General features: G+C 49.6%; 1 protein-coding gene across 15 annotated transcripts in view; it reads right to left on the bottom strand.

The window, feature by feature from the left end:
- The window catches only part of HSPG2 (heparan sulfate proteoglycan 2), a 456402-nt gene that overhangs the window by 122413 nt on the left and 314812 nt on the right, over positions 1–19177 (bottom strand). For all 15 annotated transcript variants that reach the window (XM_073656045.1, XM_073656041.1, XM_073656043.1 and 12 more), the window contains 8 exons: positions 17663–17808; positions 17400–17538; positions 17172–17320; positions 16881–17010; positions 9339–9493; positions 9135–9264; positions 8811–8965; positions 8039–8177 (listed from right to left, as the gene is read on the bottom strand). In XM_073656045.1, the coding sequence (XP_073512146.1) occupies positions 8039–8177; positions 8811–8965; positions 9135–9264; positions 9339–9493; positions 16881–17010; positions 17172–17320; positions 17400–17538; positions 17663–17808 (1143 nt within the window). The remainder of the gene's footprint in view (positions 1–8038; positions 8178–8810; positions 8966–9134; positions 9265–9338; positions 9494–16880; positions 17011–17171; positions 17321–17399; positions 17539–17662; positions 17809–19177) is intronic.

Genomic DNA, 19177 nt, shown 5'->3' with positions numbered 1-19177 from the left:
AGAGGACAAGGAGCACCAAGAGGGAAGACGGGGACTTATGGTGAACGTTCTGCACCCCGGAGAGGACAACGAGCGCCGAGAGGGAAGACGACGACTTACAGTAAACGTTCTGCACCCTGGCGAGGACAAGGAGCGCCGAGAGGGAAGACGGGGACTTACGGTATACGTTCTGCACCCCGGAGAGGACAAGGAGCGCCGAGAGGGAAGACGGGGACTTACGGTGAACGTTCTGCACCGCAGAGAGGACAAGGAGCACCGAGAGGGAAGACGAGGACTTACGGTAAACGTTCTGCACCGCGGAGAGGACAAGGAGCGCCGAGAGGGAAGACGGGGACTTACGGTAAACGTTCTGCACCGCGGAGAGGACAAGGAGCGCCGAGAGGGAAGACGGGGACTTACGATAAACGTTCTGCACTGCGGAGAGGACAAGGAGTGCCGAGAGGGAAGACGACGACTTACAGTAAACGTTCTGCACCCCGGAGAGGACAAGGAGCGCCGAGAGGGAAGACGGGGACTTACGGTAAACGTTCTGCACCCCGGAGAGGACAAGGAGCGCCGAGAGGGAAGACAAGGACTTACGGTAAACGTTCTGCACCCCGGAGAGGACAAGGAGCGCCGAGAGGGAAGACGACGACTTACAGTAAACGTTCTGCACCCCGGAGAGGACAAGGAGCGCCGAGAGGGAAGACGAGGACCTACGGTAAACGTTCTGCACCCTGGAGAGGACAAGGAGCACCAAGAGGGAAGACGGGGACTTACGGTAAACGTTCTGCACCCCGGAGAGGACAAGGAGCACCGAGAGGGAAGACGAGGACTTACGGTAAACGGTCTGCACCCCGGAGAGGACAAGGAGCGCCGAGAGGGAAGACGAGGACTTACGGTAAACGTTCTGCACCCCGGAGAGGACAAGGAGCACCAAGAGGGAAGACGGGGACTTACGGTGAACGTTCTGCACCCCGGAGAGGACAACGAGCGCCGAGAGGGAAGACGAGGACTTACAGTAAACGTTCTGCACCGTGGAGAGGACAAGGAGTACCAAGAGGGAAGACGAGGACTTACGGTAAACGTTCTGCACCCCGGAGAGGACAAGGAGCACCAAGAGGGAAGACGGGGACTTACGGTAAACGTTCTGCACCCCGGAGAGGACAAGGAGCGCCGAGAGGGAAGACGGGGACTTACGGTAAACGTTCTGCACCCTGGAGAGGACAAGGAGCGCCGAGAGGGAAGACGGGGACTTACGGTAAACGTTCTGCACCCCGGAGAGGACAAGGAGCGCCGAGAGGGAAGACGGGGACTTACGGTAAACGTTCTGCACCCCGGAGAGGACAAGGAGCGCCGAGAGGGAAGACGGGGACTTACGGTGAACGTTCTGCACCGCAGAGAGGACAAGGAGCACCGAGAGGGAAGACGAGGACTTACGGTAAACGTTCTGCACCGCGGAGAGGACAAGGAGCGCCGAGAGGGAAGACGGGGACTTACGGTAAACGTTCTGCACCGCGGAGAGGACAACGAGCGCCGAGAGGGAAGACGGGGACTTACGGTAAACGTTCTGCACTGCGGAGAGGACAAGGAGCGCCGAGAGGGAAGACGAGGACTTACGGTAAACGTTCTGCACTGCGGAGAGGACAAGGAGTGCCGAGAGGGAAGACGAGGACTTACGGTAAACGTTCTGCACTCCGGAGAGGACAAGGAGCGCCGAGAGGGAAGACGAGGACTTACGGTAAACGTTCTGCACTGCGGAGAGGACAAGGAGCGCCGAGAGGGAAGACGAGGACTTACGTTAAACATTTTGCACCCCGGAGAGGACAAGGAGCGCCGAGAGGGAAGACGAGGACTTACGGTAAACGTTCTGCAATCCGGAGAGAGGACAAGGAGCGCCGAGAGGGAAGACGACGACTTACAGTAAACGTTCTGCACCCCGGAGAGGACAAGGAGCGCCGAGAGGGAAGACGACGACTTACAGTAAACGTTCTGCACCCCGGAGAGGACAAGGAGCGCCGAGAGGGAAGACGAGGACTTACGGTAAACGTTCTGCACCCCGGAGAGGACAAGGAGCACCGAGAGGGAAGACGAGGACTTACGGTAAACGTTTTGCACCGCGGAGAGGACAAGGAGCGCCGAGAGGGAAGACGGGGACTTACGGTAAACGTTCTGCACCGCGGAGAGGACAAGGAGCGCCGAGAGGGAAGACGGGGACTTACGGTAAACGTTCTGCACTGTGGAGAGGACAAGGAGCGCCGAGAGGGAAGACGAGGACTTACGGTAAACGTTCTGCACTGCGGAGAGGACAAGGAGTGCCGAGAGGGAAGACGAGGACTTACGGTAAACGTTCTGCACTCCGGAGGGGACAAGGAGCGCCGAGAGGGAAGACGAGGACTTATGGTAAACGTTCTGCACTGCGGAGAGGACAAGGAGCGCCGAGAGGGAAGACGTGGACTTACGTTAAACATTCTGCACCGCGGAGAGGACAAGGAGCGCCGAGAGGGAAGACGGGGACTTACGGTAAACGTTCTGCACCCCGGAGAGGACAAGGAGCGCCGAGAGGGAAGACGAGGACTTACGGTAAACGTTCTGCAATCCGGAGAGAGGACAAGGAGCGCCGAGAGGGAAGACGACGACTTACAGTAAACGTTCTGCACCCCGGAGAAAACAAGGAGCGCCGAGAGGGAAGACGACGACTTATAGTAAACGTTCTGCACCCCGGAGAGGACAAGGAGCGCCGAGAGGGAAGACGAGGACTTACGGTAAACGTTCTGCACCCCGGAGAGGACAAGGAGCACCGAGAGGGAAGACGGGGACTTACAGTAAACGTTCGGCACCCCGGAGAGGACATGGAGCGCCGAGAGGGAAGACGACGACTTACAGTAAACGTTCTGCACCCCGGAGAGGACAAGGAGCGCCGAGAGGGAAGACGAGGACTTACGGTAAACGTTCTGCACCCCGGAGAGGACAAGGAGCACCAAGAGGGAAGACGGGGACTTACGGTAAACGTTCTGCACCCCGGAGAGGACAAGGAGCACCGAGAGGGAAGACGAGGACTTACGGTAAACGGTCTGCACCCCGGAGAGGACAAGGAGCGCCGAGAGGGAAGACGGGGACTTACGGTAAACGTTCTGCACCCCGGAGAGGACAAGGAGCACCAAGAGGGAAGACGGGGACTTATGGTGAACGTTCTGCACCCCGGAGAGGACAACGAGCGCCGAGAGGGAAGACGACGACTTACAGTAAACGTTCTGCACCCTGGCGAGGACAAGGAGCGCCGAGAGGGAAGACGGGGACTTACGGTATACGTTCTGCACCCCGGAGAGGACAAGGAGCGCCGAGAGGGAAGACGGGGACTTACGGTGAACGTTCTGCACCGCAGAGAGGACAAGGAGCACCGAGAGGGAAGACGAGGACTTACGGTAAACGTTCTGCACCGCGGAGAGGACAAGGAGCGCCGAGAGGGAAGACGGGGACTTACGGTAAACGTTCTGCACCGCGGAGAGGACAAGGAGCGCCGAGAGGGAAGACGGGGACTTACGATAAACGTTCTGCACTGCGGAGAGGACAAGGAGTGCCGAGAGGGAAGACGACGACTTACAGTAAACGTTCTGCACCCCGGAGAGGACAAGGAGCGCCGAGAGGGAAGACGGGGACTTACGGTAAACGTTCTGCACCCCGGAGAGGACAAGGAGCGCCGAGAGGGAAGACAAGGACTTACGGTAAACGTTCTGCACCCCGGAGAGGACAAGGAGCGCCGAGAGGGAAGACGACGACTTACAGTAAACGTTCTGCACCCCGGAGAGGACAAGGAGCGCCGAGAGGGAAGACGAGGACCTACGGTAAACGTTCTGCACCCTGGAGAGGACAAGGAGCACCAAGAGGGAAGACGGGGACTTACGGTAAACGTTCTGCACCCCGGAGAGGACAAGGAGCACCGAGAGGGAAGACGAGGACTTACGGTAAACGGTCTGCACCCCGGAGAGGACAAGGAGCGCCGAGAGGGAAGACGAGGACTTACGGTAAACGTTCTGCACCCCGGAGAGGACAAGGAGCACCAAGAGGGAAGACGGGGACTTACGGTGAACGTTCTGCACCCCGGAGAGGACAACGAGCGCCGAGAGGGAAGACGAGGACTTACAGTAAACGTTCTGCACCGTGGAGAGGACAAGGAGTACCAAGAGGGAAGACGAGGACTTACGGTAAACGTTCTGCACCCCGGAGAGGACAAGGAGCACCAAGAGGGAAGACGGGGACTTACGGTAAACGTTCTGCACCCCGGAGAGGACAAGGAGCGCCGAGAGGGAAGACGGGGACTTACGGTAAACGTTCTGCACCCTGGAGAGGACAAGGAGCGCCGAGAGGGAAGACGGGGACTTACGGTAAACGTTCTGCACCCCGGAGAGGACAAGGAGCGCCGAGAGGGAAGACGGGGACTTACGGTAAACGTTCTGCACCCCGGAGAGGACAAGGAGCGCCGAGAGGGAAGACGGGGACTTACGGTGAACGTTCTGCACCGCAGAGAGGACAAGGAGCACCGAGAGGGAAGACGAGGACTTACGGTAAACGTTCTGCACCGCGGAGAGGACAAGGAGCGCCGAGAGGGAAGACGGGGACTTACGGTAAACGTTCTGCACCGCGGAGAGGACAACGAGCGCCGAGAGGGAAGACGGGGACTTACGGTAAACGTTCTGCACTGCGGAGAGGACAAGGAGCGCCGAGAGGGAAGACGAGGACTTACGGTAAACGTTCTGCACTGCGGAGAGGACAAGGAGTGCCGAGAGGGAAGACGAGGACTTACGGTAAACGTTCTGCACTCCGGAGAGGACAAGGAGCGCCGAGAGGGAAGACGAGGACTTACGGTAAACGTTCTGCACTGCGGAGAGGACAAGGAGCGCCGAGAGGGAAGACGAGGACTTACGTTAAACATTTTGCACCCCGGAGAGGACAAGGAGCGCCGAGAGGGAAGACGAGGACTTACGGTAAACGTTCTGCAATCCGGAGAGAGGACAAGGAGCGCCGAGAGGGAAGACGACGACTTACAGTAAACGTTCTGCACCCCGGAGAGGACAAGGAGCGCCGAGAGGGAAGACGACGACTTACAGTAAACGTTCTGCACCCCGGAGAGGACAAGGAGCGCCGAGAGGGAAGACGAGGACTTACGGTAAACGTTCTGCACCCCGGAGAGGACAAGGAGCACCGAGAGGGAAGACGGGGACTTACAGTAAACGTTCTGCACCCCGGAGAGGAGAAGGAGAGCCGAGAGGGAAGACGACGACTTACAGTAAACGTTCTGCACCCCGGAGAGGACAAGGAGCGCCGAGAGGGAAGACGAGGACTTACGGTAAACGTTCTGCACCCCGGAGAGGACAAGGAGCACCAAGAGGGAAGACGGGGACTTACGGTAAACGTTCTGCACCCCGGAGAGGACAAGGAGCACCGAGAGGGAAGACGAGGACTTACGGTAAACGGTCTGCACCCCGGAGAGGACAAGGAGCGCCGAGAGGGAAGACGAGGACTTACGGTAAACGTTCTGCACCCCGGAGAGGACAAGGAGCACCAAGAGGGAAGACGGGGACTTACGGTGAACGTTCTGCACCCCGGAGAGGACAACGAGCGCTGAGAGGGAAGACGACGACTTACAGTAAACGTTCTGCACCCCGGCGAGGACAAGGAGCGCTGAGGGGGAAGACGAGGACTTACGGTAAACGTTCTGCACCCCGGAGAGGACAAGGAGCGCCAAGAGGGAAGACGGGGACTTATGGTAAACGTTCTGCACCCCGTAGAGGACAAGGAGCACCAAGAGGGAAGACGGGGACTTACGGTGAACGTTCTGCACCCCGGAGAGGACAAGGAGCGCCGAGAGGGAATACGAGGACTTACGGTAAACGTTCTGCAACCCCGGAGAGGACAACGAGCGCTGAGAGGGAAGACGACGACTTACAGTAAACGTTCTGCACCCCGGCGAGGACAAGGAGCGCTGAGAGGGAAGACGAGGACTTACGGTAAACGTTCTGCACCCCGGAGAGGACAAGGAGCGCCGAGAGGGAAGACGGGGACTTATGGTAAACGTTCTGCACCCCGGAGAGGACAACGAGCACCAAGAGGGAAGACGGGGACTTACGGTGAACGTTCTGCACCCCGGAGAGGACAAGGAGCGCCGAGAGGGAATACGAGGACTTACGGTAAACGTTCTGCAACCTGGAGAGAGGACAAGGAGCACCGAGAGGGAAGACGGGGACTTACAGTAAACGTTCTGCATCCCGCAGAGGACAAGGAGCACCGAGAGGGAAGACGAGGACTTACGGTAAACGTTCTGCACCCCGGAGAGGACAAGGAGCACCGAGAGGGAAGACGGGGACTTACGGTAAACGTTCTGCACCCCGGAGAGGACAAGGAGCGCCGAGAGGGAAGACGAGGACTTACGGTAAACGTTCTGCACCCCGGAGAGGACAACGAGCGCCGAGAGGGAAGACGACGACTTACAGTAAACGTTCTGCACCCCGGCGAGGACAAGGAGCGCCGAGAGGGAAGACGAGGACTTACGGTAAACGTTCTGCACCCCGGAGAGGACAAGGAGCGCCGAGAGGGAAGACGGGGACTTATGGTAAACGTTCTGCACCCCGGAGAGGACAAGGAGCACCAAGAGGGAAGACGGGGACTTACGGTGAACGTTCTGCACCCCGGAGAGAACAAGGAGCACCGAGAGGGAAGACGAGGACTTACGGTGAACGTTCTGCACCCCGGAGAGGACAAGGAGCGCCGAGAGGGAATACGAGGACTTACGGTAAACGTTCTGCAACCTGGTGAGAGGACAAGGAGCACCGAGAGGGAAGACGGGGACTTACAGTAAACGTTCTGCACCCCGGAGAGGACAAGGAGCACCGAGAGGGAAGACGAGGACTTACGGTAAACGTTCTGCACCCCGGAGAGAGGACAAGGAGCACCGAGAGGGAAGACGGGGACTTACAGTAAACGTTCTGCATCCCGCAGAGGACAAGGAGCACCGAGAGGGAAGACGGGGACTTACAGTAAACGTTCTGCACCCCGGAGAGGACAAGGAGCACCGAGCGGGAAGACGAGGACTTACGGTAAACGTTCTGTACCCCGGAGAGAGGACAAGGAGCACCGAGAGGGAAGACGGGGACTTACGGTAAACGTTCTGCAACCTGGAGAGAGGACAAGGAGCACCGAGAGGGAAGACGGGGACTTACAGTAAACGTTCTGCATCCCGCAGAGGACAAGGAGCACCGAGAGGGAAGACGAGGACTTACGGTAAACGTTCTGCACCCCGGAGAGGACAAGGAGCACCGAGAGGGAAGACGGGGACTTACGGTAAACGTTCTGTACCCCGGAGAGGACAAGGAGCGCCGAGAGGGAAGACGAGGACTTACGGTAAACGTTCTGCACCCCGGAGAGGACAACGAGCGCCGAGAGGGAAGACGACGACTTACAGTAAACGTTCTGCACCCCGGCGAGGACAAGGAGCGCCGAGAGGGAAGACGAGGACTTACGGTAAACGTTCTGCACCCCGGAGAGGACAAGGAGCGCCGAGAGGGAAGACGGGGACTTATGGTAAACGTTCTGCACCCCGGAGAGGACAAGGAGCACCAAGAGGGAAGACGGGGACTTACGGTGAACGTTCTGCACCCCGGAGAGGACAAGGAGCACCGAGAGGGAAGACGAGGACTTACGGTGAACGTTCTGCACCCCGGAGAGGACAAGGAGCGCCGAGAGGGAATACGAGGACTTACGGTAAACGTTCTGCAACCTGGTGAGAGGACAAGGAGCACCGAGAGGGAAGACGGGGACTTACAGTAAACGTTCTGCACCCCGGAGAGGACAAGGAGCACCGAGAGGGAAGACGAGGACTTACGGTAAACGTTCTGCACCCCGGAGAGGACAAGGAGCACCGAGAGGGAAGACGGGGACTTACGGTAAACGTTCTGCACCCCGGAGAGGACAAGGAGCGCCGAGAGGGAAGACAAGGACTTACGGTAAACGTTCTGCACCCCGGAGAGGACAAGGAGCGCCGAGAGGGAAGACGAGGACTTACGGTAAACGTTCTGCACCCCGGAGAGGACGCTGATGAGGACGGAGGCTTTCAGTACACCAGAAGGAGAGCGGTAGTGGCAGACGTACTCCCCCGAGTCTGCACTAGAGGCCTGCACGATGCGGAGGCGGGAGCCTGAAATCTAAAAATCACATACACAGCGGGAAAGTGGTGTTACATGGGACAGCAGGCAACATCTATTACAATGTCTCTGGTGTTACAAAGGTCTGCAAATAACATCTACTACATTATCCAAGGTGTTTCATGGGACTGCAGGTAATGGCTACTACATTATCTCAGGCTTTACATGGGACTGCAGGTAATATCTACTACAATATCTCTGATGTTCCATAGGACTGAGGGTAACATCTACATTATCTAAGGTGTTACATGGGACTGCAGGTGACATGTACTACATTATCTCGGCTGTTACATGGGACTGTAGGTAGCATCTACTACAGTATCTCTGGTATTACATAGGACTGCAGGTAACATCTACTATATTATCTCAGGTGTTACCTGGGACTGTGAGAAACATCTACTACATTATCTCAGGTGTCACATGGGACTGTGGGTAACATCCATGTTATCTCAGGTGTCACATGGGACTGTGGGTAACATCCATGTTATCTCAGGTGTTACATGGGACTGCGTCTAACATCTACATCATCTCAGGTGTTACATGGGACTGTGGGTAACATCTACTACAGTATCTCTGGTGCTACATAGGAGTGCAGAGACCACCTCGAACATGGGGGGGGGGGTCTCCTGTTACCTGGTGGTTTGGAGAGAAGCTCGCCCCCGGGCGCATCCACGTAACGGCGGCATCTGGATGTCCGATGACCACACAGTTTACATCCACGGTCTGTCCCTCGGTTACGGGGCCCGGGGTCTTCTCTATGAGGATCGGGGTGGGGATGTTTGAAGGCACTGAGGACACAGACAGAAGATGGACGTCATTGCACACAACCTTAGCCCACGGCCGCGGACCCAATGGTTAGAGGTTCACAGGACGCCTTTGGTGGATCCGGCCGCCTGTCCTGAGGATGGACGGCCATAGGCTGAGCTGTCGCCTGGCACGATCTCCTGTGTGACCCACCTTGTGATGAGCGCTGGACGATGACAGTAATGGCGGCTTCCTGGACCCTGGACCCAGTGTTCGCCCGGCAGACATACTCGCCAGAATCAGCAGCAGTGGCTCCAACGATTCGCATTCGTGGTCCTGCAACCTGACAGACAACAGCGGAGTATTAGGGAATCTCCGAGCCCGTGTGCCGCACCGCGGTGACCGCGCCTCACCTACCTGGTGATTAGCACTTAGCGGACGTCCATCAGACCGGTGCCAGGTGACTGAGTGGCCGGACAGCCCCTCCATCAGGCAGCTCAGCTCCAGGTTCTGCCCTTCCTCCACAGTCTGGGACGACGGTTCGATCCTAATGGCTCCTGAGATGCCGGAGTCTGAAACAGAATATTCTGATAAATGACTGCGGCGCCACCATCGTTACAGCCGCCCGAGGGCCAGACTGCGGTGAGACCCCATAAATACGGGCAGAAACGTGACAGAACCAGAAAAACAAACCATCCTCCGGACATCGTTCACACTGGAATTCTCCAGGAACAAAATCACATAGAAAATAAACGTCACAAAGAGAAATGAATGCACGAAGCCCCTCCGACAAGAAAACACGTCAGACTGGGGGCGCTGGAGACGCACAAGGGACCAGAAATCCAGATCCAGAGAGGATGACCACGTCACAAAACAGCAGAAAAGCAGCAAACATGAAATAAAAGAAACGCAACAGCAGACAGCGCAAAACAGCTAGAAAAAGAAACGTAACGATAAGAAAGGCAGCAAGGAGAAAGGAGAAAAGATAAGAAAAGGCAGCAAAGAAAAAAGGAGAAAAGATAAGAAAAGGCAGCAAGGAAAAAAGGAGAAAAGATAAGAAAAGGCAGCAAAGAAAAAAAGGAGAAAAGATAAGAAAAGGCAGCAAAGAAAAAAGAGAAAAGATAAGAAAAGGCAGCAAGGAAAAAGAGAGAAAAGATAAGAAAAGGCAGCAAGGAAAAAGAGAAAAGATAAGAAAAGGCAGCAAGGAAAAAAGATAAGAAAAGATAAGAAAAGGCAGCAAGGAAAAAGGGAGAAAAGATAAGAAAAGGCAGCAAGGAAAAAGGGAGAAAAGATAAGAAAAGGCAGCAAGGAAAAAGGAGAAAAGATAAGAAAAGGCAGCAAGGAAAAAGAGAGAAAAGATAAGAAAAGGCAGCAAGGAAAAAGGGAGAAAAGATAAGAAAAGGCGGCAAAGAAAAAAGGAGAAAAGATAAGAAAAGGCAGCAAGGAAAAAAGGAGAAAAGATAAGAAAAGGCAGCAAAGAAAAAAAGGAGAAAAGATAAGAAAAGGCAGCAAAGAAAAAAGAGAAAAGATAAGAAAAGGCAGCAAGGAAAAAGAGAGAAAAGATAAGAAAAGGCAGCAAGGAAAAAGAGAAAAGATAAGAAAAGGCAGCAAGGAAAAAAGATAAGAAAAGATAAGAAAAGGCAGCAAGGAAAAAGGGAGAAAAGATAAGAAAAGGCAGCAAGGAAAAAGGGAGAAAAGATAAGAAAAGGCAGCAAGGAAAAAGGAGAAAAGATAAGAAAAGGCAGCAAGGAAAAAGAGAGAAAAGATAAGAAAAGGCAGCAAGGAAAAAAGAGAGAAAAGATAAGAAAAGGCAGCAAGGAAAAAAGGAGAAAAGATAAGAAAAGGCAGCAAAGAAAAAAGGAGAAAAGATAAGAAAAGGCAGCAAGGAAAAAGGAGAAAAGATAAGAAAAGGCAGCAAGGAAAAAAGGAGAAAAGATAAGAAAAGGCAGCAAGGAAAAAAGATAAGAAAAGGCAGCAAGGAAAAAAGAGAGAAAAGATAAGAAAAGGCAGCAAGGAAAAAAGGAGAAAATATAAGAAAAGGCAGCAAGGAAAAAAGGAGAAAAGATAAGAAAAGGCAGCAAGTAAAAAAGGAGAAAAGATAAGAAAAGGCAGCAAGGAAAAAAGGAGAAAAGATAAGAAAAGGCAGCAAGGAAAAAAGATAAGAAAAGATAAGAAAAGGCAGCAAGGAAAAAGGGAGAAAAGATAAGAAAAGGCAGCAAGGAAAAAGGAGAAAAGATAAGAAAAGGCAGCAAGGAAAAAAGGAGAAAAGATAAGAAAAGGCAGCAAGGAAAAAGGGAGAAAGGATAAGAAAAGGCAGCAAGGAAGAAAGAGAAAAGATAAGAAAAGGCAGCAAGGAAAAAAGAGAGAAAAGATAAGAAAAGGCAGCAAGGAAAAAGGGAGAAAGGATAAGAAAAGGCAGCAAGGAAAAAGGAGAAAAGATAAGAAAAGGCAGCAAGGAAAAAAGGGAGAAAAGATAAGAAAAGGCAGCAAGGAAAAAGGAGAAAAGATAAGAAAAGGCAGCAAGGAAAAAAGAGAGAAAAGATAAGAAAAGGCAGCAAGGAAAAAGGAGAAAAGATAAGAAAAGGCAGCAAGGAAAAAGGAGAAAAGATAAGAAAAGGCAGCAAGGAAAAAAGAGAAAAGATAAGAAAAGGCAGCAAAGAAAAAAGGAGAAAAGATAAGAAAAGGCAGCAAGGAGAAAGGAGAAAAGATAAGAAGAGGCAGCAAGGAAAAAAGGAGAAAAGATAAGAAAAGGCAGCAAAGAAAAAAGAGAGAAAAGATAAGAAAAGGCAGCAAAGAAAAAAGGAGAAAAGATAAGAAAAGGCAGCAAGGAAAAAAGGAGAAAAGATAAGAAAAGGCAGCAAGGAAATAAGGAGAAAAGATAAGAAAAGGCAGCAAGGAAAAAAGGGAGAAAAGATAAGAAAAGGCAGCAAGGAAAAAAGAGAGAAAAGATAAGAAAAGGCAGCAAGGAAAAAAGATAAGAAAAGATAAGAAAAGGCAGCAAGGAAAAAAGAGAGAAAAGATAAGAAAAGGCAGCAAGGAAAAAGGAGAAAAGATAAGAAAAGGCAGCAAGGAAAAAGGAGAAAAGATAAGAAAAGGCAGCAAGGAGAAAGGAGAAAAGATAAGAAAGGACAGCAAAGAAAAAAGAGAGAAAAGATAAGAAAAGGCAGCAAGGAAAAAGGAGAAAAGATAAGAAAAGGCAGCAAAGAAAAAAGAGAGAAAAGATAAGAAAAGGCAGCAAGGAAAAAGGAGAAAAGATAAGAAAAGGCAGCAAGGAAAAAGAGAGAAAAGATAAGAAAAGGCAGCAAGGAAAAAAGAGAAAAGATAAGAAAAGGCAGCAAGGAGAAAGGAGAAAAGATAAGAAAAGGCAGCAAGGAAAAGGGAGAAAAGATAAGAAAAGGCAGCAAGGATAAAGGAGAAAAGATAAGAAAAGGCAGCAAGGAAAAAAGAGAAAAGATAAGAAAAGGCAGCAAGGAAAAAGAGAGAAAAGATAAGAAAAGGCAGCAAGGAAAAAAGAGAGAAAAGATAAGAAAAGGCAGCAAGGAAAAAGGAGAAAAGATAAGAATAGGCAGCAAGGAAAAAAGAGAGAAAAGATAAGAAAAGGCAGCAAGGAAAAAAGAGAGAAAAGATAAGAAAAGGCGCAAGGAAAAAGGAGAAAAGATAAGAAAAGGCAGCAAGGAAAAAGAGAGAAAAGATAAGAAAAGGCGGCAAAGAAAAAAGAGAGGAAAGATAAGAAAAGGCAGCAAGGAAAAAGAGAGAAAAGATAAGAAAAGGCAGCAAGGAAAAAGATAGAAAAGATAAGAAGAGGCAGCAAGGAAAAAAGGAGAAAAGATAAGAAGAGGCAGCAAGGAAAAAAGAGAGAAAAGATAAGAAAAGGCAGCAAGGAAAAAGAGAGAAAAGATAAGAAAAGGCAGCAAGGAAAAAGAGAGAAAAGATAAGAAAAGGCAGCAAGGAAATAAGATAAGAAAAGGCAGCAAGGAAAAAAGGGAGAAAAGATAAGAAAAGGCAGCAAGGAAAAAAAGGAGAAAAGATAAGAAAATGCAGCAAGGAAATAAGATAAGAAAAGGCAGCAAGGAAAAAAGGGAGAAAAGATAAGAAAAGGCAGCAAGGAAATAAGATAAGAAAAGGCAGCAAGGAAAAAAGGGAGAAAAGATAAGAAAAGGCAGCAAGGAAAAAAGGAGAAAAGATAAGAAAAGGCAGCAAGGAAAAAGGAGAAAAGATAAGAAAAGGCAGCAAGGAAAAAAGGAGAAAAGAAAAGAAAAGGCAGCAAGGAAAAAAGGGAGAAAAGATAAGAAAAGGCAGCAAGGAAAAAAGGAGAAAAGATAAGAAAAGGCAGCAAAGAAAAAAGGGAGAAAAGATCACAAAAAAGGCAGCAAGGAAAGGGAGAAAAGATAAGAAAAGGCAGCAAGGAAAAAAGGAGAAAAGATAAGAAGAGGCAGCAAAGAAAAAAGGAGAAAAGATAAGAAAAAGTAGCAAGGAAATAAGGAGAAAAGAAAAGGCAGCAAGGAAAAAAGGAGAAAAAAGAAAAGGCAGCAAGGAAAAATGAGAAAAGATAGGAAAAGGCAGCAAGGAAAAAAGGGAGAAAAGATAAGAAAAGGCAGCAAGGAAAAAGGAGAAAAGATAAGAAAAGGCAGCAAGGAAAAAGGAGAAAAGATAAGAAAAGGCAGCAAGGAAAAAAGGAGAAAAGATAGGAAAAGGCAGCAAGGAAAAAAGGAGAAAAGATAAGAAAAGGCAGCAAGGAAAAAGGAGAAAAGATAAGAAAAGGCAGCAAGGAAAAAGGAGAAAAGATAGGAAAAGGCAGCAAGGAAAAAGGAGAAAAGATAAGAAAAGGCAGCAAGGAAAAAGGAGAAAAGATAGGAAAAGGCAGCAAGGAAAAAGGAGAAAAGATAAGAAAAGGCAGCAAGGAAATAAGGAGAAAAGATAAGAAAAGGCAGCAAGGAAAAAGAGAGAAAAGATAAGAAAAGGCAGCAAGGAAAAAGGGAGAAAAGATAAGAAAAGGCAGCAAGGAAAAAGAGAGAAAAGATAAGAAAAGGCAGCAAGGAAATAAGGAGAAAAGATAAGAAAAGGCAGCAAGGAAAAAGGGAGAAAAGACAAGAAAAGGCAGCAAGGAAAAAGAGAGAAAAGATAAGAAAAGGCAGCAAGGAAATAAGGAGAAAAGATAAGAAAAGGCAGCAAAGAAAAAAGATAAGAAAAGGCAGCAAGGAAAAAGGAGAAAAGATAAGAAAAGGCAGCAAGGAAAAAGGAGAAAAGATAGGAAAAGGCAGCAAGGAAAAAAGGAGAAAAGATAGGAAAAGGCAGCAAGGAAAAAAGGAGAAAAGATAAGAAAAGGCAGCAAGGAAAAAGGAGAAAAGATAAGAAAAGGCAGCAAGGAAAAAGGAGAAAAGATAGGAAAAGGCAGCAAGGAAAAAGGAGAAAAGATAAGAAAAGGCAGCAAGGAAATAAGGAGAAAAGATAAGAAAAGGCAGCAAGGAAAAAAGGGAGAAAAGATAAGAAAAGGCAGCAAGGAAAAAAGGGAGAAAAGATAAGAAAAGGCAGCAAGGAAAAAGGAGAAAAGATAAGAAAAGGCAGCAAGGAAAAAGGAGAAAAGATAAGAAAAGGCAGCAAGGAAAAAGATAGAAAAGATAAGAAGAGGCAGCAAGGAAAAAAGGAGAAAAGATAAGAAAAAGCAGCAAGGAAATAAGGAGAAAAGATAAGAAAACCAGCAAGGAAAAAGAGAGAAAAGATAAGAAAAGGCAGCAAGGAAAAAAGGAGAAAAGATAAGAAAAAGCAGCAAGGAAATAAGGAGAAAAGATAAGAAAAGGCAGCAAGGAAAAAGGAGAAAAGATAAGAAAAAGCAGCAAGGAAATAAGGAGAAAAGATAAGAAAACCAGCAAGGAAAAAGAGAGAAAAGATAAGAAAAAGCAGCAAGGAAATAAGGAGAAAAGATAAGAAAAGGCAGCAAGGAAAAAAGGGAGAAAAGATAAGAAAAGGCAGCAAAGAAAAAGGGAGAAAAGATAAGAAAAGGCAGCAAGGAAAAAGGGAGAAAAGATAAGAAAAGGCAGCAAAGAAAAAAGGAGAAAAGATATGAAAAGGCAGCAAGGAAAAAAGGAGAAAAGATAAGAAAAGGCAGCAAGGAAAAAAGGAGAAAAGATATGAAAAGGCAGCAAGGAAAAAAGGGAGAAAAGATAAGAAAAGGCAGCAAGGAAAAAAGGGAGAAACGATAAGAAAAGGCAGCAAGGAAAAAAGGGAGAAACGATAAGAAAAGGCAGCAAGGAAAAGGAGAAAAGATAAGAAAAGGCAGCAAGGAAAAGGAGAAAAGATAAGGAAAGACAGCAAGGAAAAAGGAGAAAAGGTAAGAAAAGGCAACAAGGAAAAAAGGAGAAAAGATAAGAAAAGGAAGCAAGGAAAAAATAGAGAAAAGATAAGAAAAGGCAGCAAGGAAAAAGGAGAAAAGATAAGAAAAGGCAGCAAGGAAAAAGGAGAAAAGATAAGAAAAGGAAGCAAGGAAAAAAGAGAGAAAAGATAAGAAAAGGCAGCAAGGAAAAAGGAGAAAATATAAGAAAAGGCAGCAAGGAAAAAGGAGAAAAGATAAGAAAAGGCAGCAAGGAAAAAGGAGAAAAGATAAGAAAAGGAAGCAAGGAAAAAAGGAGAAAATATAAGAAAAGGCAGCAAGGAAAAAGGAGAAAAGATAAGAAAAGGCAACAAGGAAAAAAGGAGAAAAGATAAGAAAAGGCAGCAAGGAAAAAATGAGAAAATATAAGAAAAGGCAGCAAGGAAAAAGGAGAAAAGATAAGAAAAGGCAGCAAGGAAAAAGGAGAAAAGATAAGAAAAGGCAGCAAGGAAAAGGGAGAAAAGATAAGAAAAGGCAGCAAGGAAAAAAGGAGAAAAGATAAGAAAAGGCAGCAAGGAAAAAGAGAGAAAAGATAAGAAAAGGCAGCAAGGAAAAAGGAGAAAAGATAAGAAAAGGCAGCAAGGAAAAAAGGAGAAAAGATAAGAAAAGGCAGCAAGGAAATAAGGAGAAAAGATAAGAAAAGGCAGCAAGGAAAAAAGGAGAAAAGATAAGAAAAGGCAGCAAGGAAAAGGGAGAAAAGATAAGAAAAGGCAGCAAGGAAAAAAGGAGAAAAGATAAGAAAAGGCAGCAAGGAAAAAAGGAGAAAAGATAAGAAAAGGCAGCAAGGAAAAAGAGAGAAAAGATAAGAAAAGGCAGCAAGGAAAAAGGAGAAAAGATAAGAAAAGGCAGCAAGGAAAAAGAGAGAAAAGATAAGAAAAGGCAGCAAGGAAAAAAGGAGAAAAGATAAGAAAAGGCAGCAAGGAAAAAAGGGAGAAAAGATAAGAAAAGGCAGCAAGGAAAAAAGGAGAAAAGATAAGAAAAGGAAGCAAGGAAAAAAGGAGAAAAGATAAGAAAAGGCAGCAAGGAAAAGGGAGAAAAGATAAGAAAAGGCAGCAAGGAAAAGGGAGAAAAGATAAGAAAAGGCAGCAAGGAAAAGGGAGAAAAGATAAGAAAAGGCAGCAAGGAAAAAAGGAGAAAAGATAAGAAAAGGCAGCAAGGAAAAAGAGAGAAAAGATAAGAAAAGGCAGCAAGGAAAAAGGAGAAAAGATAAGAAAAGGCAGCAAGGAAAAGGGAGAAAAGATAAGAAAAGGCAGCAAGGAAAAGGGAGAAAAGATAAGAAAAGGCAGCAAGGAAAAAGGAGAAAAGATAAGAAAAGGCAGCAAGGAAATAAGGAGAAAAGATAAGAAAAGGCAGCAAGGAAAAAAGGAGAAAAGATAAGAAAAGGCAGCAAGGAAAAGGGAGAAAAGATAAGAAAAGGCAGCAAGGAAAAAAGGAGAAAAGATAAGAAAAGGCAGCAAGGAAAAAAGGAGAAAAGATAAGAAAAGGCAGCAAGGAAAAAGAGAGAAAAGATAAGAAAAGGCAGCAAGGAAAAAGGAGAAAAGATAAGAAAAGGCAGCAAGGAAAAAAGGGAGAAAAGATAAGAAAAGGCTTACTGTGCCTGGAGCCTTCAATGGCGACGGTGATGGAGGCGGCCTGGATCCCGGAGCTGCCGCTCACCTGGCAGATGTATTCACCCGAGTCCTGGGGGGAGGCGTTCAGTATGCGCAGCCGAGAGCCGGCGACCTGGGCGTGAGCAGAGGAAAGTCCCGTCATTGTCTGATGGACTGTGGATGCTCGGGCTGTCTGGTCACATTATCAGAAAGGCCGCTCGGCCTTGATAGAGGGGTCCTGGGTGATGCCCCCATACACACCTGACAACGCCTTATTAGGAAAAGTGATGATACCTGGTGGTTGACAGATAGCGGCCGCCCCTGTCGGTACCACGACACCTCCTGACGGGCTTGTCCTTCCACCACACAGTTCAGGACCACAGTCTGACCCTCGGATACAGCACTAAGAGGGGACTCGATGCGGATGGTGGGGGTGATACCAGCTGAGAACATATCAGGACATCGGTCTTAAGTATAATGGAAAGAATAAAATCTCAACATAAAAGCAATCATCCGACTCACAGTGAACGGGGCCGACGGCTCGCGTGATAGTCACCGTGATGACGGCCTGACGAGTGACTGCTCCAGAGGTGACGCGACAGATGTACTCGCCGGAGTCCGCCACCGATGCCTGGACAATGCGCAGACGAGATCCCAGCACCTGTGGTACAAGTTAAGGGTTGATGACTACGATCCCCAATCGGGCATTCTCGTCTGCAGCCGATCAATAACACGACTAAATCCAGACGCCATCAGCGGAGTAACTGGAGCCATCAGCCGCTCACCTGGTGGTTGGGCGAGAGCGGCTGACCCTTCCGGTCCCAGTAGACAGCAGAGCTCGGTGACCCGGAGACCACACAGTTTAGCTCCAGGGTTTGACCTTCAGCCACGGAGTTGGAGGAGGGTTCAATCCTCAGAGCCGGTCCTGAAGCTGCAAGACCCCAAGAGAGCAGAAATCAATGTAGTTATTGTAATGATGAAGCCACCAATAACATGAAACACCCAGGACAAGCTGCACCGAGAGGGAAGACAAGGACTTACGGTAAACATTCTGCACCCCGGAGAGGACAAGGAGCACCGAGAGGGAAGACGAGGACTTACGGTAAACGTTCTGCACCCCGGAGAGGACAAGGAGCGCCGAGAGGGAAGACGAGGACTTACGGTAAACATTCTGCACCCCGGAGAGGACAAGGAGCACCGAGAGGGAAGACGGGGACTTACGGTAAACGTTCTGCACCCCGGAGAGGACAAGGAGCACCGAGAGGGAAGACGGGGACTTACGGTAAACGTTCTGCACCTCGGAGAGGACAAGGAGCGCCGAGAGGGAAGACGAGGACTTACGGTAAACATTCTGCACCCCGGAGAGGACAAGGAGCACCGAGAGGGAAGACGGGGACTTACGGTAAACGTTCTGCACCACGGAGAGGACAAGGAGCGCCGAGAGGGAAGACGGGGACTTACGGTAAACGTTCTGCACCGCGGCGAGGACAAGAAGCACCGAGAGGGAACACGGAGACTTACGGTAAACGTTCTGCACCCCGGAGAGGACAAGGAGCGCCAAGAGGGAAGACGGGGACTTACGGTAAACGTTCTGCACCGCGGAGAGGACAAGGAGCACCGAGAGGGAACACGGGGACTTACGGTAAACGTTCTGCACCCCGGAGAGGACAAGGAGCGCCGAGAGGGAAGACGGGGACTTACGGTAAAACATTCTGCACCTCGGAGAGGACAAGGAGCACCGAGAGGGAAGACGGGGACTTACGGTAAATGTTCTGCACCGCGGAGAGGACAAGGAGCGCCGAGAGGGAAAACGGGGACTTACGGGTAAAAGTTCTGCACCCCGGAGAGGACAAGGAGCGCCGAGAGGGAAGACGAGGACTTACGGTAAACGTTCTGCACCCCGGAGAGGACAAGGAGCGCCGAGAGGGAAGACGAGGACTTACGGTAAACATTCTGCACCCCGGAGAGGACAAGGAGCACCGAGAGGGAAGACGGGGACTTACGGTAAACGTTCTGCACCACGGAGAGGACAAGGAGCGCCGAGAGGGAAGACGGGGACTTACGGTGAACGTTCTGCACCGCGGAGAGGACAAGGAACGCGGAGAGGGAAGACGGAGACTTACGGTAAATGTTCTGCACCCCGGAGTGGACAAGGAGCGCCGAGAGGGAAGACGAGGACTTACGGTAAAAGTTCTGCACCGCGGAGAGGACAAGGAGCGCCGAGAGGGAAGACGGGGACTTACGGTAAACGTTCTGCACCGCGGAGAGGACAAGGAGCACCGAGAGGGAAGACGGGGACT

The sequence above is a fragment of the Phyllobates terribilis genome, unplaced genomic scaffold (assembly GCF_046119375.1).
Source record: "Phyllobates terribilis strain yellow unplaced genomic scaffold, ASM4611937v1 Scaffold_12__6_contigs__length_324123572, whole genome shotgun sequence".
Lineage (NCBI taxonomy): Eukaryota > Metazoa > Chordata > Amphibia > Anura > Dendrobatidae > Phyllobates > Phyllobates terribilis.
Note: the sequence above shows the minus strand (reverse complement) of the source record. Positions and strands in the feature narration are given on the sequence as shown.